The following is a 23,831-nucleotide window of genomic DNA, read 5'->3' as shown; positions in this document are numbered from 1 at the left end:
CTAAAGTCTTATTAAATGCGTTTTGTTAAATAGTTTCGACAATTATTGTGCCCTTGGTTTAGATCTGTTCATTATATTATATCAGAATATCAAATGTATTGTGGTTAATTTAGCAATATTTTCTATTTTTACTTTAGCAAGGGAAAAAAAATAACAAATGTTAAAATCTCAAGTAAATTTGAATCTGATACCACTTTTCAAACAGAAACAAAAGCATGACACCATTATTTAGATGTTTAAATCAATCTTTTGTGATTAATTAATTCACTGTTCATATTTTCTTTGGGTATGTTTTTTCAAGAGATAAATTATTTTATTTATTTTTAAGTGTACACAAAATTTGACTGATTAGATCTGATTAGATAATCAAATGATGAATACTTTAAAAACTTTTGTTTAGAACTCGGAAATGTTAAAATTGAATGTGTAAATTATCATTTTTGTTTTACTTTTCCAAAAGAGAAAATAAAAATAAAAAGGAGTGGATAAAAAAGAAGTGGCGTGGTGAGTAGAGCGGGAAGGAAGGAGGAGAGTAGGGGCGTTAGCGTCAGAGTGTAATTGTGGTGACGACTTTGGTTGGGTGATATACGCCATCCGGCGTGGGGTTGCGTGCCAGCCGGATTCAAACAAAACTTGCCGATACCATCTATGGCTTGTGTCCCAGCCTAGCCTAGCCTAGCCGCTTGCTTGTCTAGCCAAATTGTTAGCTTCAAATTCAATTCTAACATGGATTTATTAGCTTCAATTCAAACATGAGATTTATTAGCTTCAATTCAAACACTCCATGTTCATGTTCATGCATCCCTCTTCATCATGATAATTGACACCCTATCGTCATTATAATAATTAATACTTTATCTGTCATTCATCACGTGAAGAGAGAGACATACACATAAATGTATACGACCTTATGATATAATATATGATCAACCAATGTGATAATGAACTTCGTAAGAAAACATAATGCTCAAGTATTGCTTAACTTACTGACCTTCATTTCTTTGATTGTAGTTTGTATTATGTACATGGGTTGGATAAACAAATTGTCACTCTTTCCATTTGTTCTTTAACTCTTAAATACACTTACACAGTTTGAGAACCATAGTCGTTCTTTCCTTCTTTGGACTTGATGGACCAAAACCAGAAACTCCTAGTTTCCATTCCCATTACTCCAGAAGTTCCCATGTCACATTACTTGTCTCATGGGACAACAACCTCATGGCTTCCACAGTTCCAGGCGAACCCGCTCCATAATGCCGATTAAGGTCCTTTAATTCTTGGTTGGACATGGTCTTCTGTGTTGATGTGCTCATCCTGAAATGCTTTCCGGTAAAACGACATTCGGCTTTTCTTCATGCACTTCAAGCTGCTAAGATCTCCACTCAAAAGTTGTACCACCTAAAAACACCATGATTAACATCTCATCTTGTTTTACATGCTTAATCTTATGAAACTTACCAAAAGCTTCATAAGCAACAGCTTTTGGTTTATTGGTTAGGAAACAAACAGAACATACCTGATTCATACTTGGCCTTCGTATTGAGGACTGTTGTATGCATGCAGAAGCAACCAGCAATACGAGATTCATCTGCCGAGTGTTGTACTCATCTCCTAGAGAAGGATCGACTAAGCTTTTAACTTCATTCTTCTTCAGCAAGGGCTTTGCCTGGTGAAATACATAAACAAATTCTGCATTATGAATATCCATTTGTTTTGACTTGTTTGAGAATATTAAACGAATGTGAGCGCCATTTGGTTGCGGACATCCTAATGGAAAAGAAAATTACTAAACAACGTACCCACAAAACAAGGCTTTGCTGAGAGTAATCTAGTGCTCGGCGTCCGGTGACTAGTTCCAACAGCACCACACCATAGGCAAAAACATCAGTTTTTTCATCTACTATGCCGTGCAGCAGGAACTCGGGAGCAAGATAGCTGTGAATTGTGATGAATACATATCAGATTAAGGCTAGCTAAAGTATTTGATGGATAATAGAAGAGGAGGCAAGTATAAGGTTTACATACCCAAATGTGCCCTCAAATTTTGATATGGTGTGGTGAGTCCATTTCTCTGGTAGCCATTTTGCAAGACCAAAGTCACAAATCTGTATGAAAGTCATCCCAGCATTATAATTATTTGCTTTATTCGTAAATTGTTAAGAAATATAAATAAAAGCAGAAAGAGTACAGCAACAAAGGCATTCAAGCTACAGAACATCAAGTTCAAAAGGGTACCTTGGCCTCAAAATCCTCTGTCAGCAAAATATTTGCAGCCTTAATATCTCTGTGGATAATTCTCCTTTGACAGCCCTCATGAAGATATTGTAAACCCTTAGCTGCACCTAATGCAATTTTATACCTGATCCCCCAATCAAGCTTCTCCTTTGAACCTATAAAATAAATAAGTCAGTCAGTAAACAAGATATTCACCAAGGATGAAGATGCATAAGCTGGAACACACTGCTGGTTTTACTCTCTTTTTTATGGACCGGAGAATAGAAGCATAATGGCATGGCATCAAAACTGTGGGCTTACTTACCATATAGCACAGAAGCTAAGCTCCCTTTTGGAGACAATTCCAGAACCAAGTGCATCCCTCCTTTAACCCCATACCCAATTAACCTGGCAGTATTTGGATGATTCACATGAGCCATGATACCAATCTCTGCTAAGAAGTCCCCGGTAATCTCTTCCGGTGTCCCCCGGGTTAGCCGTTTGATTGCCACAAGTTGCCCATTTGGTAGACAGCCCTTGTAAACTTCAGCATAACCCCCCTTTCCAATCTGATTTTCTATACCAAAACAAGAAAAACAATTGTTATTTATGCAGTGAAATTACTTACTAACTTTTCCAAAATTGGTATTCTGAAAAAGAAAAAATAGAAGTAAATGTGAAATTTGAAGCACAGCACAAGTTTACATACCGTGGCTGAAAGACTTGGTGGCAGCCTGGAGCTCATACAGGGAGAAGTTCTTCCATGGTGACTTGAAAGGGTACATATCATCAATATCTGACTGAAACTTCGGCGTTATAATCTCACGCATACTACTGCTCATTCTTTTTGAGAATTTCATGAGAGGATGCATTGTTGTGGCTATGGGTTTCTTAGATTTAGTTCTCAATAATTGCACGAGTCCATGCCACCGAGAAGTTGGTTTTGAATTTTGGTGATTTTCAGAGTTCGCAGTTGGCTCTTTGGAAGAGCTTGTTTCAGAATCCGAACTCCTAAAATAGTCCTCAAGAACTCCTTTGGGAGAGTACGTCTCAACATCTTCCTTCATTTTTCAAAAATCACAACCTACCAAACTCCAAAAAAATTCAATTCACCCGATGGTCTCTGTGCTTATCTGCATATATATGGCCCATCAAAACAGAAAGAGTAAGCGGAAACCTAAACAAAAGAGGGATTGCAAGCAACCCATTAAGGAAAGTTTTAAAATTAGAGGAAAACTAGGAAACATATGCATGAAAACCCAGAGAAGATGTGTAACCCAATAAGAGAAAAAAAAACTGAGGAAACCCAAAAAGAGAGAACAATAAACAGAGTTAAGGTATATAAGCTCTATTTTAACATGCAAACACTAATTGAGGCAAACCCACAAACAGAAACTGTGCAAACTTATATGTCAAAACAGAAACCCAAACAAAACTAATAGAAGAAGATGAGAAACTGTGAGGTTGAACATACCACAAAGACTGAAGAGTGAAGGTTCTCTTAATCTTCTCATACACAAACAGAGCAATAAAACAGGGGAAGAGAGAGAGTGTGCAGAGATTTGGAGAAGGTGGACTTGGATTCGGAATTACTCTAACCGCTTCAACGATGTCTCCCTTTTCAAGGTTCCCCGGGAAACTATTCACAAATCCTTTTCTTGTATTTTATTGCAAAATGTTGTAAATATATGTGGCAACAGTAAATTCTCTGTCCCATGTCTATGTGGAGCATATAATAGGATCTGGTCCGTGCCGTGCGTGGGATTAATTTGGTCAAATATAGTTCCGATTTGGTCTCCTTTAGGATATGCCATGTTGGATAATCTAGCATGTGGGATTTTGACACTTGGATTCGCTAAAGCCAAAGTTTAGAATACTTTGTTCTAGTTGAGCATTCAACGGTTATTGACGTGGTGGTAATGTTTATCTATATATATAAAGCAAAAGGCAGAGAATGGTGAAACATTCAAAATACCAGAAAATGCCCTTAGTTAATGCAAACATTAAGAATTGAAATTATTAATTAAGTGAGGATAATATGGTAAATTTACACTTTTTCATATTAAAAAAATTTAAAATTAAAAGAAAAATCAAATAATGGATCCTGAACGCAACTACCCATTATCTTTTTTAATTCTAAAATAAATTTAATTTTTTCTTTTAAAAAGTCTCTCGCAGGCGCGGATGCGCATGCAGAGAGGTTAGTCTCTAATTAAAGAAGGCCGTTTATTTTATTGGTAAAATGTTACGAGTAGAATAAGTTTTGGTTTGATTGAGATGTTGAGTATTCTTTTTTCTTCACCGAACTTTCCTTTTTTATGGGTTTTTTAAGGCAATGTTTTAACGATGTCATCCAAGGAAGACCTATATTTTCTAGGTTTTCTAGGTGTACTGTTTTATTGGAAAATTAATGAAGTTTTTCTATTTTAGTTTTTCGAAAATGAAATATCAATTAAAACAAAAACAAAACGGGCAAGTCTCCGTTGCAAGGCTTATTATTATGACAAGGAAATCCTTACTATGATCGGATATTACATATTCGTAGCATAATCTTTTTATTGCTAGAGAAGAAAGCATGGATTCTTGTTAATTAATACCAAAAATTGGTATCCTATTCTAATTCCTAGTGCGAATTGAAACCCAAAAAAAAAAAAAACTTGTCCAATTTTATATTTTTTTGTGGTTAGTTTCCGTGGTATGGTTTTTTTTTTTGGGGTTCGAATTCCATGGTATCGAATTCTTGTGAACTAGTGATAAAAGTTGACCATATATGCCTATGATGTTGACCTTTGTGTCCAAAGTCAAATCAGTTGAACTTAAAATTAGGGTAGATGATAGGATTGGTAAACTTACATTTGTTGTTATGGTTGTTGTTTGGTGCCTAAGATCAGTATCAATATAGAATTAGCACACAATCGTAATTAATTATAATGATGATTATGTATACATGCGAAAGCAAGACTGGTCCAATGATGCAGACGTCATAAGGTGGTATATTGGTTTATGTGGAGCATACCATGAGTGAACCTATGGTAATAATCATGTAGGCAATTTTCAGAATTGTAATCTTTTGGCAACGTCCATCTTATGAAGAGTATTAAAAAGATCCAATCCAATTGCCCCAAAACGACAGATTCATAATTTCATTTGTTGCCTGTACTTATTTCTATTCCTCTTATCAGTAAAATACCATCGCTCTTTATAAAAAAGCATTTAAATTATATAAATTACAAATTACAATTCACTATCCCACTTCAATTTCAATTGGATTGAAAAATTCGCAATCTAATTTACATATAATCAAATACGAATTTATTAAATTTTATTGGTTTAATCATATGAATGTAATCATCACAAGCACTATGCATGGAATGGAATCAAAACCCTCACACAAGGAATTTAGATTATGTTCATGATTACGGACATTCTTCACTCGCAATCAAGAAATTGCTCCATATAATCATACCCATCATCAAATAGTTAATGCATTTTTAGTTTGTCTTACATCACATACACACACACTAGTTTGGTGCATAAGTCGCTTGTTTCTTAAGTTTATATACCAATCCGTGAGTAATATTATAATTTAAACAAAAAAATGTCGAAATGATTCGAGGATACTCAGAGTCAGCTTTCAATGTTGTATTCTGGTAGGTGGCGGATTGCAATCCCAGCATAATAAATCAAAGCTTCAGATATTCTAACTGGTCAACAACTCTCTTATTATTTCTTAGATTAAAAACAATATATCTTATTTCATTCCCTTTTCCTTTTTATATTCGGAATTTACACAGAAATATTTACACTTATTCACCAAGTAAGAACTACTAGTTGACGTTTTGGAAATAAATAAAACTAAAATAACTAATTGGGTTTTTGAAGGATCAAGATTCCTTAATTAAAAACAAATCTGGTTATTCAGTTATATTTTTCAGGAGCTTGTCAATGGGTAGCTTTCTTTCTTGTATAAGCAAAGAAGACTTAAAAATTAAATTACTGCATGCTTAATAAATAAATAAATAATATTAAAGCTTTAATACCTCCAAAAAGAGATTAAAAAAAAGGCCATGATTACATATCCCCTGTATAAGTTGTTATATGTTTCTTGGATGAGAAGGAATTGCATGACAGAGTTTTCTTGTGCAAGTTAGCATAAATTCTTTTTGGGATTTTTTAGTAAAATCTCACGCAATATAACTTGTGGGGGGATATGCGGTGCGAGTTTGGTGTTTTGTATAATTTGTTTCCATGTGGTTTGGGTTATGGTTTATATATATATATATATATATATATATATATATATATATATATATATATATATATATATATATATATATATATATATATATATATTTGTTGAGGCAATCACAAGATAGGGAATTTTATTTCTAACGAAATGAAACGATTTTGTGATCAATCATGAATTCATTAAATATTATAAAATCAGGTCCACACACACATCATGCCGAAGATGATTGGTGAGTCAAGTTTGTATGTAGTTTGGTTTTCACGATGTTCCTCCTTGCAGTCTACATCAACTTCAAGAGTTAATAAGAAGTGAGAGGTGGATTGTTTATTTATTTATTTTCTTCTTGCTTTTCAAGTTGAAAAGGAGGCTGACCTGAAAGCTTCAAACCGTAAAACAGACTGCACAAAACAAGTCTAGGATTTGTCACATTGGCTTCATAATGTTTATTCACTCTTGACCGTTTATAAGTTTACCGAGGGATGCTAATTGAAATAGTTTAGTCTAACCAAACAGAGCCCCGAATAATTAAGAACGTCCATATTTTATTTTTTATTTTTATACAAGTGATAATAAGTAAAGGAGATTCAAATTTAAAACCTCACGTGAAAGAATAACTACTTTTTAACTATTTAAGTTACAAGTCCCTTGCTTAAGAATGCTCGCTTTTACACATGAAACCCAAGAGACCTAGCCAACTCTAGACCAATATACAGAGCACAAAGTTCAGCTGAAAGGTCTTGTCCACTACCCACGGGGCCACGTTATGTTAGGTCGATACAAATTGGAATTAGGCCTGACCATGTTGGGTTAGGTATCAGGCTTGAATTTGCTTGTGCTCTGCCACAGCCCATTAACAAGTATTAATTTAACAGTTTCTGAAAATATTTTAACAGTATAGCCGCGCGGCTGTACTCTTAAAATATTACAGTTAAACAGTATAGCCCGCGCGGCTATACTCCCGGGATATATTCGAATATTCTACAAGTATTGCCGCGCGGCTATACTCTCTGAATATATTCGAATATTTTATCCGTATAGCCGCGGGGCTATACTCTCTAAATATATTCGAATATTTTATAAGTATAGCCGCGCGGCTATACGCTTTGAATGTATTCAAATATTTTAAAAGTACAGCGGCCCGGCTACAATTGGAAATCCAATAATATATCACGTCTCCAGTGCACAAAGCAAAAACAAGCTCTGATATTGTGACCAAACGTACCAATTCAGCATACGTATCTGGAAACTTTAAAGTCTACAACCTTGTCCATTCTCTCAAAAGATAATGAGACTGGATACTCTACAATGCAATGTTTCTCGTATATCGCCCTGCTCCGGTTGTGTTCGCTGCACAGTCCAATTTCTTGAAAGGTTAGCTGCACTTCCCTGCGTTTCTTCTTCTTCTTCTGTTTAGTATTTATGATCCTTGAACATTGTTGTTTAGTGGGTTTGTCGAATTTGCTATTTTATGAATCGTGTTTTTATATTTTTGGTTTTTGGATTTTGATAAAAGGTATTTTTGCAACTGAATAGCATTGTATTGGTGAATATCTCTCGAAAGCATGTTAATTTCTGTTAGATTATGACAATTTTTAACGTTAAATTGTCGAGTGTTGGAAAAATCCGCCTAGGCGGCCACCTAGGCGGCTAGGCGGGAGTTAGGCGGTCTGGGCGGGTCGGGTCCTTTTAAATTTTATTTCCTGACTTTAACGCTGCCTCTCTCTCTCTCTCTCTCTCTCTCTCTGCCTCTTACAATTCGAGGCGGCTAGGCGGCCACCTAGGCGGCTAGGCGGGAGTTAGGCAGTCTGGGCGGGTCCTTTCCTGACTTTAACGCTGCCTCTCTCTCTGTCTCTGTCTCTGTCTCTCTCTCGCGCTCACGACAGACCACCATCACCAGGCCTCCACCCGCGACGACCACCACCAGGCCGCGATTAATACAAAATAATTATAAATTAAAGAAAACGCCTAGGCGCCCGCCTACCGCCTAGCGATTTTTAACATTGATTTTTATGGAAACTTTGCTCATTGGTGCTTACGGAATTATCAAAAAACAAAAATGATGGTAGGTACAAGCCGAAGGTTGGAGATATCATAGTGGGGCGTGTTATTGAGGTAAACGAATGCTTAACTCCCTTTTAGTTAATTTTGTTTAATTTGATTATTGATGCTTTGTTTTCTTTGTTGAGATATGTTTAGTTTTATGGGTCTTGTTATAATCTGATAATTGTTTATTGTCCAGGTTGCTCCAAAGCGTTGGAGAGTGGAGATAAACTATAGCCATGATGCAGTGTTGATGCTTTCTTCAATGAACTTACCTGACGGCATCCAGGTATAACTGTTAGCCCGAATTGGTAACATGCATCAGTAGTGATAAATTTCCTTTACCAGAGAAGCAAGCTAACTAGTAATGGTGATATTGACGATATTGACACAAAGCACGGAGTTCTGTTCTATGGATTCATGTAAATCTGTTAAATGGTCTGGTTTTCTTTGTTTGAACTCTTGTTTATCAATCTGAAGGCTGATGCAAATTGTGAGTTGGAAGTATGGAAATTCTTTCCTTTTGATCCGCTAAATTCTGTTTCTTTAGATAACTAGTGGATATTCCACTGACTGGGAAAAGATGTATGAGTATTAGTATTACATGAATATAGTTAGAGAGCATCTTTTGGAATTTTCAAGGGAAAACACATTTGAGCAACTCTGATATTAAAGATACTCTCATTCTAATATAAAAAGTAAGGAAAATTGCTCCATTTTCCCTTGCTATTCCCTCGTTTAAATTTTACTCTTTCATTGCTAGAGGCGACGAACTGCTCTGGATGAACTCAACATGCGCAGCATTTTTGAGGAGAATGATGTCATTTGTGTAAGTCCTCTAACATATATTACTGGCCTAATTGAATCATGAAAAAAGAAAGGAATAAGTTAAGAACTGATCTAGTGTTGCAAATACTTGCCCTTTTCCAGGCTGAAGTTCGTGGTTTTCAACATGATGGTTTACATCTCCAAGCAAGAAGTCAGAAGTATGGAAAGGTTTGTCTTCTTTATATATATTGACTGTTAGAAGGATGCTTCTGATAATTATCTTACCTGAGCTCGCTTATCTTGCATTCTATTTGGCTGTTATGGGTGATTTTTGTCGTCATTATTGCTTCCCTCAATCAATTTTAATTTGCATTGCTTTCTTTGCATCCATCCGAGGTGGTCTATTGATTATCCATTATTTTGTTATTGGTTTTCATTATGATTGTAACCTGCATTGCAGCTTGGAAGGGGTCAATTGCTGACAGTCCCTTCTTATCTAGTGAAAAGACGCAAGCAGCACTTCCATAATTTAGAAAACTATGGTATTGACCTGATAATTGGCTGTAATGGGTTCATCTGGGTTGGGGAACATGTTCAAGTGACAGACGATATGGTAGTGGATCAAGTGAACAAGTCTGAACAAGATGATGCCAAACCTGATGAAAATTCCTTTAGTCCCGAATATCAAGAGAAAAACTACACTCGGCAAGAGACAAGAGAGAACATATGCAGGGCTGCAAATGCTATCCGCGTATTGTCTACTTTAGGCTTCAATATTACTGTAGAAGTAATCACGGAGACGGTTGATTTGAGCACTTCTATAAATGTTGCTATACATGAAATGCTCGGTTCAGAGTTCTATGTTTTGGTTGCAGAGAAGGAGTCTGTAAGGCGAAGCATGACCAAAAAAAAGTGATGACTGTTAGTAAAGACAAAGACAAAACATAGACATCCCTAAATGGCTTGTCTACCACCTTGTTACTTTTCCTTGTTTTCTTCTTCCTTGTTTTAGGGATGGAAACTCTCCATGTTTCCCTCCATGTCTTGTGCATTGTTTGTAACTAATAATCACCTTGTATACTTGTATATCTAACCCTTCACCAAGTAAGTAATTCAATTGGCAGATTTGAATTCTCTGCAAAACCTATCTTGTTCTTCTTGTTCTACATTCTCAACTCTCTCAATTATACTATATTTGGCATGGTATCAGAGCAATCGATTTTGGTTGCCTCTGCATAACCTTGTTCTTGCCTAAATCTCTACGTATCCTTGCCCATAATTTGCTGTTATATTATTCCTACCTCATACTTTGCCTTGCCTCAAAATTGGTCTTGATCACAAGCCCTTTTTTTTTGTGCTCTTGTTTGCTGAAGTTTTAAGCTTTTTTTTCCTCTACATCCTTTTATATATTTACCTCATGGGTGACACCAACGACTCCACGGGCGACTCCTCTAAAATCGACTCCACCAAGATCGACTCCACAACACCACCACCACCCCGGTCCTCTCATGACTACTCTCCAATTACTCCTGATAAGTTGGATGGGTCCAACTATCCTGCATGGTCTCGTAGTGTTCGCTTGGCCATCACTGCTCGTCGTATGGCTGGTTTCATTAATGGTAAAAAGATTGCCCCTGCCATTGATGATCCTAGCTATGAAGCTTGGGATGAAGACAACTGTTTGGTGCAGTCATGGCTCCTCAACTCCATGACCAAAAATGTACGTGCCTTATTTGATCACTGCTCAACGGCTTATGCAGTGTGGGACGCAGCTCGGAAGACATATACTGTCACACAGAATAGCTCCAAGTTGTACCAACTCCGTCGTCAGTCAGTCACCACCTCTCAAAGTGGTGAACCTGTGAATGTATTCTACGAAAAATTACACATAATATGGCAGGAAATTGACAGCCTCCGTCCCTGCAAACATACCAATCCCGATGATGTGGCTCTTCACCAACAAGCACTTGAGGTGGAACGTGTGTACGATTTTTTGGGAGGACTCGATCCCAACTTTGATTCCGTTCGTAGTCGGATTCTTGCCATGAATCCGCTTCCAGCAATCATTGAAGCTTATGCACTAGTGGTAGAAGAAGATAATCGCCAATCTTCCATGCTTGGCGGTGGGAGTGCAATGGCGGTCAAGCCATATCGGCCACCACACCGTACGTCCTCCGGACTTTCCCCCCGGGGTCCCAAAACTGACGATGCAAAGGGAACTCAGAAGTGCACTCATTGTGGTGGTGATCATGTTGTTGAGAAGTGCTTCAAGCTTCATGGTTATCCTGAGTGGTGGGATGCTTTCAAATCCCGCAACAAAACACCCAAGGCAGCATGTGTTATAACTACCGATGCCTCTCCATCTTGCACCCTACTCTCCGACTCCGAATCAGGTACACGACCCACTACATGGATAATTGACACAGGTGCCACTGATCATATGACTTTTGACTCTACTATGTTTTCCACAATATCTTCTAAGTCTCGTCATCCTTACATCACTAGTGCCAATGGAGTCCCCTCTAATGTTGCTGGTGAAGGAACTATATCACTTTCCCCTTCCTTATCTTTATCTCATACACTACTTGTTCCCTCCATCAATTGCAATTTGCTGTCTGTTGGAAAATTACTTGACTCACATAATTGTTATGCCACATTCTATCCTTCCCATTGTCTTTTTCAGGACCTCACGACTCACGCGACGATTGGGCATGGTAAACGAAGAGGGGGGTTGTATTCCTTGACGGTCTCTTCACCACCAAGGGCAGCTCATACTCAAGGTTCCAGCTCACAAGCTCGCAATCAACATCAGATTTGGCTTTGGCATCGTCGTCTAGGACATCCGTCCTTTGGCTATCTTCAACGTTTGTTTCCGTCTTTGTTTCGTGGCCTAGATCATTCTCAGTTTCAGTGTGAAACCTGTGTATTGGCCAAAAGCCATCGAACTGTTTTTCCCTTAAGTGATAATAAAACGGAATTCCCTTTTGATTTGGTTCACTCTGATGTTTGGGGTCCTGCTAAAGTTTCTTCCAATGGCAAAAGATGGTTTATTACATTTATTGATGATTGTACTCGCATGACTTGGGTATATTTACTAGCTCATAAAAGTGACGTTTCCGCTGCAATCCGTGAATTTCATGCTATGATTACCACACAGTTCCAAGCCTCTATCAAAGTATTCCGGTCTGATAATGGTGGGGAATATGTGAACAATGTCTTGGCACATTTCTTTCGAGACCAAGGCATCATTCATCAAACCTCCACATCTTTCACTCCGCAACAAAATGGTGTCGCAGAGCGAAAGAATCGACAATTACTTGAGGTTACTCGTGCTTACATGCTGGATAAATCGGTCCCTCACTACTTATGGGGACATGCCCTTCTTTCTGCAGTATATGTAATTAATCGAGTGCCGAGTAGTGTTTTGAAGTTTGAAACTCCACTGAACACCTTGGCTCGTCATGTCTCTCTTCCTACAGTCCTCAAGCTGCCTCCTCGCATATTTGGTTGTGTTGTATATGCTCATGTTCCATCTCATCAAAGAAGTAAGCTGGACCCTTGTGCCATTCGATGTGTGTTCGTTGGGTATGGATCAACTCAAAAAGGATACAAGTGTTACCATCCTCCTACCCGTAAGCTCTTTGTCACTATGGATGCCACATTTCATGAAGATTTATCCTACTTTGAAGCTGCTATGCCCCCTTCTCTTCAGGGGGAGAGAAGGAATGAAGAGAAGGAAGAAAAAATCCAAGTCTGTGCAAATCCGACCGGTCGCAACCCAGAAGCGACCGGTCGCTTTCCTGAAACGACCGGTCGCACTGACCACAGCGACCGGTCGCCTTGCTCCAGCGGTGATGAAAATCGATTCTGTGACAAAGCGACCGGTCGTAATCCAGAAACGACCGGTCGCACTGACCCCAGCGACCGGTCGCCTTGCTCCAGTGATGATGAGGATCGACTCTGTGACAAAACGACCGGTCGTAATACAGAAGCGACCGGTCGTCCAGACTCCAGAGAGGAAAATCAAATCTGTGACAAAACGACCGGTCGCTCAGAACCCAGCGACCGGTCGCCAAGCACCAGTGAACTTCAAAATTTGGGCAGCGATGAAGGTATTGGAAAATTGTCGTTCTTATTTGGTGAAGATCCCGGAGGAGACAATTCAAATGGTTGCTGCAATCAACAACGAAATACAACCCCTTCTTCTCAACCATCGGACCAGTCGTCTCGTGATGAAGAAACACTTGAGGTAATTCCCGAAGCACCTAATGCTATACCATACACTCTCCCACCTAGGACCACTAGAGGAAAACCCAAACCTCAATATTGTCCTGACCTTACTGCCAAATCTAAATATCCCATTAATAACCATGTTTCAACTCATAGATTGTCAAAGTCATATGCATCATTTGTCAATCAATTATCTACTGTATGTGTTCCAAATAAGTGGCAGGATGCTATAACAGATTCCAGATGGGCTGAAGCAATGGCAATTGAAATGGAAGCTCTGGAAAAGAATTCTACATGGGAAATGGTCCAGTTGCCACAAGGGAAGAAACCAGTTGGATGTCGGTGGATATACACCATTAAATACAAAGCTGATGGATCCATAGATCGATACAAAGCTCGATTAGTGGCCAAAGGGTATACACAAACATATGGAATTGACTACCAAGAGACATTTGCACCCGTTGCCAAGATCAATACCGTACGTGTTCTCATGTCATTGGCTGCAAACCTTGATTGGCCACTATTGCAGTATGATGTAAAGAATGCATTTCTTCACGGGGAATTGCAAGAAGAAGTGTATATGGAACCACCACCAGGGACCTCCATGGCACTTGGTCCCAACACCGTGTGCAAGCTGAGAAAATCATTATATGGGCTAAAGCAGTCACCACGAGCCTGGTTTGGAAAATTCACAGATTCTATGAAGCGCTTTGGGTACACTCAGAGCCACTCGGATCACACTTTATTCTTAAAGCGTCATGGTGACAAACTTACGGCCCTTATCATCTATGTTGATGATATGGTGGTTACCGGTAATGACAATGAAGAAATGAAGAATCTGCAGAAGCTCCTTGCTAGTAAATTTGAGATGAAGGAATTAGGTGAGTTACAATATTTTCTTGGCATAGAAGTTGCTAGATCAACACATGGCATATTTCTATCCCAACGAAAATATGTGTTAGACTTGTTAACAGAAACTGGAATGCTTGATTGTAAGCCAGCTGACACACCTATTGAGCAGAACCACAAGTTAGGGATGTATCCAGACCAAGTACCCACTGACAAAGAAAGGTATCAAAGATTGGTTGGGCGACTGATTTATCTATCACACACACGCCCCGACATAGCTTATGCTGTGAGTATGGTGAGTCAGTTTATGCATCAACCAAGTGAGGCACACATGAATGCAGTAACTCGGATCATGAGGTACTTGAAGGCTGCCCCTGCCAAGGGGTTGATATTCTCCAAACATACACATATGAACCCAGAAGGATACACAGATGCGGATTGGGCAAGATCCATCACAGATAGACGTTCTACTTCTGGATACTTTACATTTGTGGGGGGCAACTTAGTCACTTGGAGAAGTAAGAAGCAAAAAGTTGTGGCTAGATCAAGTGCTGAAGCAGAATTTAGGGGAATGGCTCAAGGAGTTTGTGAATTGCTCTGGTTACGGAGATTACTGAAGGATCTGAGAATTAAACCATTGAAAGCTACAAACTTGTACTGCGACAATAAATCAGCTATCGAGATAGCACATAACCCAGTACAACACGACCGTACCAAACATGTGGAAGTCGACCGACACTTCATCAAAGAGAAACTAGAAAGGGGTATAATCAAGTTTCCATTTGTAAACTCGGAAAACCAACTTGCTGACATCCTGACGAAGGCCGTATCAAGTAAAGTTTTCCATGACTCACTGGACAAGTTGGGCATGCGTGATATCTTTGCACCAACTTGAGGGGGAGTGTTAGTAAAGACAAAGACAAAACATAGACATCCCTAAATGGCTTGTCTACCACCTTGTTACTTTTCCTTGTTTTCTTCTTCCTTGTTTTAGGGATGGAAACTCTCCATGTTTCCCTCCATGTCTTGTGCATTGTTTGTAACTAATAATCACCTTGTATACTTGTATATCTAACCCTTCACCAAGTAAGTAATTCAATTGGCAGATTTGAATTCTCTGCAAAACCTATCTTGTTGTTCTTGTTCTACATTCTCAACTCTCTCAATTATACTATATTTGGCAATGACTGTGTGTCCACTTGTGAATTCTGTTATAAGAGAGTTGTTCGTCCTTAATCCTTTTCTTTTCTCTTTATATTTTACACAATCAAACGTATTTTTGGAGAACCAGTGAACAGGAGTTATATTGATGTCTAAAACGTTTGACTACCTCTGAGAATTGTATTACTGCTTGTAAAAACAAACAAAAATTGAAAACTGTATTACTGCTTGTAAAAAAGGTTTTGGCTTGGAAATGTACATTGAATAGCTTGTGAGAATAATTGCTACATTAGAGATCCAGTAATATATCACGTCTCCACAATTCAAGCAAAAACAAGCTCTGATATTGTGACCAAAAGTACCAATTCAGCATATGCATCTGAAAACTTTAAAGTCTACAACCTTGTCCATTCTCTCAAAAGATAATGAGACTAGATACTCTACAATGCAATGTTTCTCAGATATCATAGCTTGTACTTTGGCGGCGGTTCGACTTCAAGGCACTCTTCATTCCAGTAGTAGGGGAACTTTAATTTTGCTGCAGCGTGAGGCGCGAACCAGTCCTTGTATATGAACCAGAAACCAAGGAAAGAACTTAGAAGCATCATTCAAGCAAAATGAAAAGGTAAAAAATAAAACGTAGAAGTGTAATAAAATTGAACCACCTTAGCAATCCAAAAAAGAAGAAATAAATAACCTAGAATGAGAAAATGAAAGAATGTGTCTGCATATTGTGGTCCTCTTCTTGGATAATGAACATGAAGCAATTTCAAGAAGTATAGATAATAGTAAACATTGAAGATGAAAGAAGATAGATTGCATACACTTTAACTGGGGGACGCCTTTTCACTTGTATGCAGGCTTCAACATTGTCTTGCTTTATGTGTATCAGCTACCTGTGGAGTTTCCAGATATGTTAGCTGATTTTATTAGTCCGTTCAAGATTACTTTTCAGTCAGATTGGACTGAAGTTTGTTCGAGCTTATCTCTTTTACTTTTCTACATCATGGTACGTCTATCTTTTATGACATCTACAAAACCAGTGACTTCAGCATCTCTACAGTGTAGGTTCTGCAAGTTGATCATGTAAGAACCATGGAGATTTGGAATATTTTAGAACACAGTTTATGTAGCAGGATACTTGAAAACCAGTGAATATATTCGAATAATTTACAAGTATAGCCGCGGGGCTATACTCTCTGAATGTATTCGAAAATTTTGTAAGTATAGCCGCGCGGCTGTACTCTTAAAATATTATATTTAAACGGTATAGCCGCGCGGCTATACACTCAACACAATATTTGATGAAAGTGCAGAATATTTGATGGTTACGTAAAGAGAGTCCAATCCGATCCAATCAACACAGCAGCGGAAACGAAAGAAAAAAAATCGAATATTTTCACAGCGTATGCCGCACGGCTATACCTTGAAAATAATATATTTAAATAGTATAGCCGCTCGTCTATACCTTTAAAATATTCGAATATATTTCACAAGTATAGCCGTGCGGTTCCTTTTGATATCGCATGCAAGTTGTCATTACTTGGTCTCAGGCTAAGGTTCCTTTTGATATCGTCCAAATACACCTTTAGAAATAAATTGTTCATCTCTCTCATGCGCAAGAGAGAAAAAACTCTTAATCAAATTTAAGGGCCTACTAGGATGCCTAAAAAATTCTATTTAAAGCGTTTAGCCGCGCGGCTATACTCTTTGAATATATTCGAATATTTTAACGGTCTAGCCGTTCGGCTGTACTCTGAAAATATTATATTTCAAGCTTATAGCCGTGCGACTGTACGCTGAAAATATTATATTTAAACAGTATAGCAGCCCGGCTATACGTTTCGAATATATTCGAATATTTTAACAGTATAGCCGCTCGGCTGTACTATGAAAATACTATATTTAAAGGGGGCAGCCGCGCGGCTATACGCTTCGAATATATTCGAATATTTTAACAGTATAGCCGCTCGGCTGGACTCCGAAAATACTATATTTAAAGAGTATAGCCGCGCGTCTATACGCTTTGAATATATTCGAATATTTTAAAGGTATAGCCGCGCGGCGACACGCTTTAAATATATTCGAATATTTAGATAAGCTAAGCTTGTATATTGTCTCTATTGCATATATAGTCTCATACTGTCTCCATCATCATCAACCATAATGAGTATTGTCAGAATTATCATTTGATATGGTTATGGACAAATTCTGGACGCAGTAAACTTACTTATAGATACTGACAATCCATGGGTTGCGTGCTTAGTAACTGAGGTAAATGTGATAGCCTGATTCTGCATTAGTTTTTCTTTTGTTTTCATTGTCAAAAATGGTAAGTGTGTGTTTATGGATAAGGATCAAAGAAACAGATTATGCAGTTATAGATTCCATAAAAATATATTGAGTAGAAATTTTAACTACTGTTAAAATATATAGTTGACATGATTCCTTTTTCAATGTGCTGTAGGAATTTGATTAAGTGCATCTGTGAGTGCTCAGCTTTGGTTTTTCTTAAGTAGCTATAATACCAGATTTAGGCATAAATGCTGTGAACTTATTTTATACAATAAAGGAGAATTAAGTTTTGGATACCTACTTGAGTTTTATTTAGTATCTTAGTCCTTGCAATTATTTAACAGAAAAAGTTAACAAAATTGACGGCAGGAAAAACACAAAAGAATAGCTTCTCTAGGAGGACAAAGGAAAAAAAACACAAAACAAGATAAACAAGACAGGAAAGAGGACTAGCACTAGCTGTAGAATGTAATAATATAAACAAGGCAGAATGCCCAATTTGCACTAGCACTCGTCTTTTATTCTAGGCAAGTACTACTACTAAGAAGTCATAAATACCTGCGCGACCATTTGCAGAAGATTCATGCAATCCACCCACTATTAGCACATATATATCTATCATGGCTTGGATGATTCGCATACTTTGATCCAATACTGATTTCAAGTCTGTGATGTAATCACTGATTGGTAATTCTAACTGCGAGAAATGTGCCTGAATGCAGAATTTATGCATGGTAAGAGAATAAAACGATGAGAGAACTAAAAAGGATAAGGACATGAAGTTTTTATTTGAAAAACATATAGTTGAAGACAGCTCTGACCTGAAATAGCAGATTGGCTTTGACATGTGGATCATCTAAGCGGTCCTTATCCACTTTATATCAAACTCAGGTTCAATATTGTACAAGCCATAGTAAGCTGGATTAAACATCTGTAGAAGACTATGCTCATGTAAGATTTTGTACCTAGAACCGCCCAGGCTGCCTAGAACCGCCCAGGTCGCCTAGGCCGCCTAACTCCCCTATAGCATCAGAGTTGTTATCTTAGTGGAGATTTCAATAGCTGAATGACACTTGATGGTTTCGTAGAGATAGTCCAATCCGAACCAATCAACACAGCAGCTGAAACGAAAGAAAAAAAAATCGAAGCTTGAGTTGAGAGAGAGAGAGAGAGAGGCTCAAGACCGAGTCTTTGAATCTTGGAAGCGCATATAGAGAAGTGAAAATGGCTGTGACTGCGAGTGCAAGCTTCGCGTTCGTTTTGGAATATATTTAACGAGTATAGCCGAGCGGCTATACCGTTAAAATATTCGAATATTTTCAAAGCGTATGGCCGCACGGCTATACCTTGAAAATAATATATTTAAATAGTATAGCCGCTCGTCTATACCTTTAAAATATTCGAATATATTCAAAGCGTATAGCCGCACGGCTATACCTTTAAAATAATATGTTCAAAGAGTATAGCCGCTCGGCTATACCTTTAAAATAATATATTTAAATAGTATAGCCACGCGGCTATACTATTTAAATATACAATTTTGTCATGTTATTTTAAAATACCACTTTAGCTAATTATGATAGAGTTATTTCTTCAATTATTTTTTTTGGGATATGATTTCCCCACTCCCCTTTTCTCCACTTACACTCCCTTTTGCTTTTTAATATTTTTTAATCAATTTTGTTCCTTCTCTTTCCTATTCTACCCTTACCCTACATTAATTTCTTTTGACTTCACTTTTATATTAGTTATTTTTGCTATGAGATACAACAACAAAAAATAGGGATCCACCAACATTTTGGGGATAAAAGAATCTTGAATTTCATAGTATAAAATTGCTTGCGTAAGAATTTACTTTCTAAAATGTATCCAACGTAATTATGATAAACCCAATGACAGCCTTTTTCTCATTGCACTTGACAACCTTGTTCTTTTGCTATGAGATATATCAGTTCACGTTTTATTCTAACCTGAGACTTCTGGTATGCAAATCAAGGCTATTTTTCACCGGGCTAACCCATTGGCACCACACCCAAATTTAAACACATAGATTAGTATGATTTTATCCCGTTTAATAATTCACACGGAGACAAATTTAGAAAGTGAAAAGGTGAGTTCCTTTTGCTGATTTTCATATCCATATAAGTCCATATGCTAGAATTAAATTGCATTAATTACCCATGGAAAAAGAACAAAAGACAATAACTGAATAATTAAGGGAATCCAACTCCTAGATAAAATAGGAAACTGATTATTTTGTTGGTTTATGGAGTGTTTGTAGTCAGAATTGTAAAAAAACATCCAACGTTGTTGGTATACCGTTTAATGTTTATTTGTGTGTATATATAGTATATTCTTATAGCTTCCTTAAGCTAATTCCTTGCCTAAACTCCTTCAAAAACTTCCTTATAGGAAATCATGCCCGCCCACCCAAAAGCCATTGTTCGTGAATAATTTCTGCATTCATTTCCTTGCACTAGTCTGGGAAGAAAACATGTGGTGCATTTCTTTCTTGACGGAGAAAAGCAATTAAAACACTTGAAATAAGCAAACTGACATTGATCCCAATCTATTTCATTCAGTTTCTGCTAGTGCCAACCAAGCAGGAAATTCTCTCAAGAAAAAAAAAACATGCGTTCATGGCAGAACCAGTTACAGTGAGCAAAAACTTGCCAATGTCATCGGAGGGAGGCCCTACAACAACATACTAAAATGATGAGTTCCCTACCCTCCATAAAAGATTATTCCAAACTGGATGCTTATTATATTACACCCATGGGGAAAAAAGTGAGAACCCAAAGTGAGATAGCAGCATTTTAAAAAGAAAATCCTATATACGAAGGCATATCCGCTTCAGATTTCGACTTTGCAAGCCCAAAGGTTATGGAAGACACTATCCCTGAGACTGTCGGTTAAAAGGGTTCAGTCACTACCGTCACTACCGTCTTCAAGTCCTTGGCCAGTAGAGCAAATGCTTCTACTTTTGTAGGACATTTCACATTGTCGGTGCAGATAGGAAGGTCCGAAAAGGAGATGTATGTCGAAATTCGGCTAAGAAGTTCTTCCCCATAAAAATCGCCTTTCTCAAGACACCTTGTGATTGATGATGTTGATGATGAAGAGGAACCATCAACCTGAGTACCTGCAAAGGTCCATATAATTCCTTGTGTGATGAAGAGCATCAAGTCAAGTGGTTCTCCTGCTCGAATCACGTAGCTATTCTCCGAGTAGATCACTGGCTTCAGATAGTTGCATATCACTTTCAACACCCTTTCATCAGTACTTTGAAGCATTGGTACCTATACATATGTCATATTAATGCAATGAGAAATATTTAATCACGTGGTATAAATCGTTCATATGTTAAATAATGATCGTAGACAATACTAATATTTCTCACCTTTAAGGTAATAGTATCGATAAATATTCACTGATATATCTATTACATGGATGAGATATACTTTGCAAAATAAAATTATATAGCAGCTACAAAAAATGAGACCTCTGAAGGATGAGGAGGAGACGGGCAGTGTCTGAGTAGTGTATGTTGAAAGATCACCGGTGAAAATTTTGTTGGGAGGTTTTGCCTTGTGTGGAAATGATGTCTGTTTGTCCGTATTTATATCATGTTGGAATTTTGATGCTCCAGCCGCACTTGTGTTCTTTGTATTTCTATTTGTTCACTTCACTAACGAAGATGATCTGAGGAGAGCCGCAATGTTATTCACATAGATTGAACTTGGGTCAATTTCGGAAAAATGATACTTGTAGAGAGTTGCATTGGTTGAATTTCCATCGTATTTTTTGTTTTCCTTGGTTATTGGTTTTAAGCATATTTCATTTCACAAACCTTTTGAGTAGGGGAGGGGTGGCAAGGCAACAATATATTCAAGTTAAGTCATTACAAATGATGACATGACATGGTTTGTCCAACTGATACATATACATCCTGTGTTTTTGAAGGAAAAGGAACAGAAATCTACTGGAAAATATAAATGTTGTTGTATGGCTTTTCTCCAACTTGTATTGAACTATATACATGATAAATCAAAATAATCTTGAAATACAACATGTGTACATGTAACCACTATGCCTTCTGTAATTAGTCAAACCTAATGTCAATGTTAAACCTAGTTGAGTCCATGTCTAGTCGGGTTTTGTGTATTCGAGCAGCATGTGTGGTGACCTGTAAATCTTCAACTCCAAGCTTACCCTCTGCTCTTGCAGCATATATATCCTCACAAATGGCTATCAACCTATACAATAAAAGAGCCATAAAGTTTCAGGAAAATATTACTCTTATCTTAGTTTGGAAAAGGAAAGATAAGAAGGAAGGACCAAAACAAAGTTGCCTTACCAATCACAGGAAGGAAGGTTCTCATAGGGGATTCTCATTCTTAAGTCAGAGCATTGAAGTCTGATAAAGCGGCCAACAGCAAGAACATATGTCATGTAGAGACCCCAGATGCTGAACTTGCTAAGGGTGTCACCAATAATACCCTATGAAGTAACATTGCAGATCAGAAATATCACCCAAAAATGAAGAACAAAAGTCATTTAAACCAAAAATATTGTTGAACCACAAAGCAAACTTGTGCACATGAAACAGGACATTTTTCATAAACTTACGTGGTGGTGTTTCCTCTGATACAATGATGGCCATGGGTCCTCTCAAACCTCCACATCCATCAGTCGTAATTAGCACGATTTATGACAAAATCCGCACTAACAAAATTATCCTGTAAATCAATAGTATTCCATCATTTCAACAAAAAACTGCCAAGGAAATTACTGCAGGGACATGAGCCTCTGTGTAATCTGTGTAGGATTTCAATACAAACATCTCTCTCTTTCTCTCACTCTCTCACCTGAAACCAAGAGCTCAAATTGATAACAAAATTTGACATATAGAACTTACGTTAGTTAAAGATCAGTCTGAGAGAGAGGCTCAATTGAAAGCCCATCTCTCCTTCTGTTTTTCTCATCAACACGAGCCGAGGCCCAAGTCTAACACGAGCCGTCTTCCAGCCCCGCGACCTCTCATCTTCTTCAATCCTCATCTCTGTCTCTTCATTTCACGTGCGCACCACATTCCTCTGCAAGTGGAAGCCTCGTCTGTCTTCATTTGGAACAAAAAGGAGGCCGCCTAGACCAGCCCAGGCCGCCTAGGCACCGCCTAGAACCGCCCAGGCCGCCTAACTCCCATATAGCATCAGAGTTGTTATCTTAGTGGAGATTTCAATAGCTGAATGACATTTGATGGTTTCGTAGAGAGAGTCCAATCCGATCCAGTCAACACAGCAGCTGAAACAAAAGAAAAAAAAAATCGAAGCTTGAGTTGAGAGAGAGAGAGAGGCTCAAGACCGAACCTTTGAAGCTTGGAAGCGCATATAGAGAAGCGAAAATGGCTGTGACTGCGAGTGCAAGCTTCGCGTCGTTTTGGAATATATTTAACGAGTATTGGAATATTTTCGAAGCGTATGGCCGCATGGCTATATCTTGAAAATAATATATTTAAATAGTATAGCCTCTCGTCTATACCTTTAAAATATTCGAATATATTCAAACAGTATCGCCGCATGGCTATACCTTTAAAATAATATAGCCGCCCGGCTATAATATTTAAATATACAATTTTGTCATGTTATTTTAAATTACCACTTTAGCTAATTAGGATAGAGTTATTTCTTCAATTTTTTTTTAATACCAGTGATATTGGGAAATGAGAATTTAAATTCTTTCCGATACCTCCAATTCTAATGATTTCCAGCTATTAGTCCATTAGGCAAGAATAAAAAATAGATTTTATTTATAAGAAATAATATGGGTTAAACCCATAAATACAACAACAAAAAATAGGGATCCACCAACATTTTGGGATAAAAGAATCTTGAATTTCATAGTATAAAATTGCTTGTGTAAGAATTTACTTTCTAAAATGTATCCATCGTAATTATGAACTAAACCCAATGACAGCCTTTTTCTCATTGCACTTGACAGCCCTGCTCTTTTGCTATGAGATATA

General features: G+C 37.8%; 2 protein-coding genes and 1 long non-coding RNA gene across 3 annotated transcripts; 1 reads left to right on the top strand and 2 right to left on the bottom strand.

Annotated features, from left to right (window-relative positions):
- Positions 1-974: 974 nt before the first annotated feature.
- Positions 975-3,897, bottom strand: LOC110761787 (Protein kinase family protein). The gene is made up of 8 exons (XM_021964347.2): positions 3,689-3,897; positions 2,924-3,347; positions 2,540-2,791; positions 2,236-2,390; positions 2,026-2,105; positions 1,800-1,935; positions 1,517-1,666; positions 975-1,398 (listed from the first exon to the last, which is right to left on the bottom strand). The coding sequence occupies exons 2-8, from the start codon at positions 3,279-3,281 to the stop codon at positions 1,261-1,263; spliced, it is 1,269 nt and encodes a 422-aa protein (XP_021820039.1). The 5' UTR covers positions 3,282-3,347; positions 3,689-3,897; the 3' UTR covers positions 975-1,260.
- A 4,541-nt stretch (positions 3,898-8,438) lies between these two features.
- Positions 8,439-10,188, top strand: LOC110773858 (exosome complex component RRP4 homolog). Its single transcript, XM_021978373.2, has 5 exons — positions 8,439-8,575; positions 8,703-8,792; positions 9,267-9,332; positions 9,434-9,499; positions 9,732-10,188. Exons 2-5 carry the CDS (start codon positions 8,757-8,759, stop codon positions 10,185-10,187), a joined length of 624 nt encoding a protein of 207 aa, XP_021834065.1. The 5' UTR covers positions 8,439-8,575; positions 8,703-8,756; the 3' UTR covers position 10,188.
- An 11,551-nt stretch (positions 10,189-21,739) lies between these two features.
- LOC148292717 (uncharacterized) lies at positions 21,740-23,209 on the bottom strand. Its single transcript, XR_015826075.1, has 4 exons — positions 22,725-23,209; positions 22,436-22,545; positions 22,164-22,306; positions 21,740-22,062 (listed from the first exon to the last, which is right to left on the bottom strand). It is a non-coding gene; the product is annotated as an uncharacterized LOC148292717 (long non-coding RNA).
- Positions 23,210-23,831: the final 622 nt, after the last annotated feature.

This window comes from Prunus avium, chromosome 8 (assembly GCF_965620075.1).
Source record: "Prunus avium chromosome 8, drPruAviu1.hap1.1, whole genome shotgun sequence".
Classification (NCBI taxonomy): Eukaryota; Viridiplantae; Streptophyta; class Magnoliopsida; order Rosales; family Rosaceae; genus Prunus; species Prunus avium.
This window is presented reverse-complemented; position numbering and strand designations above follow the sequence as displayed.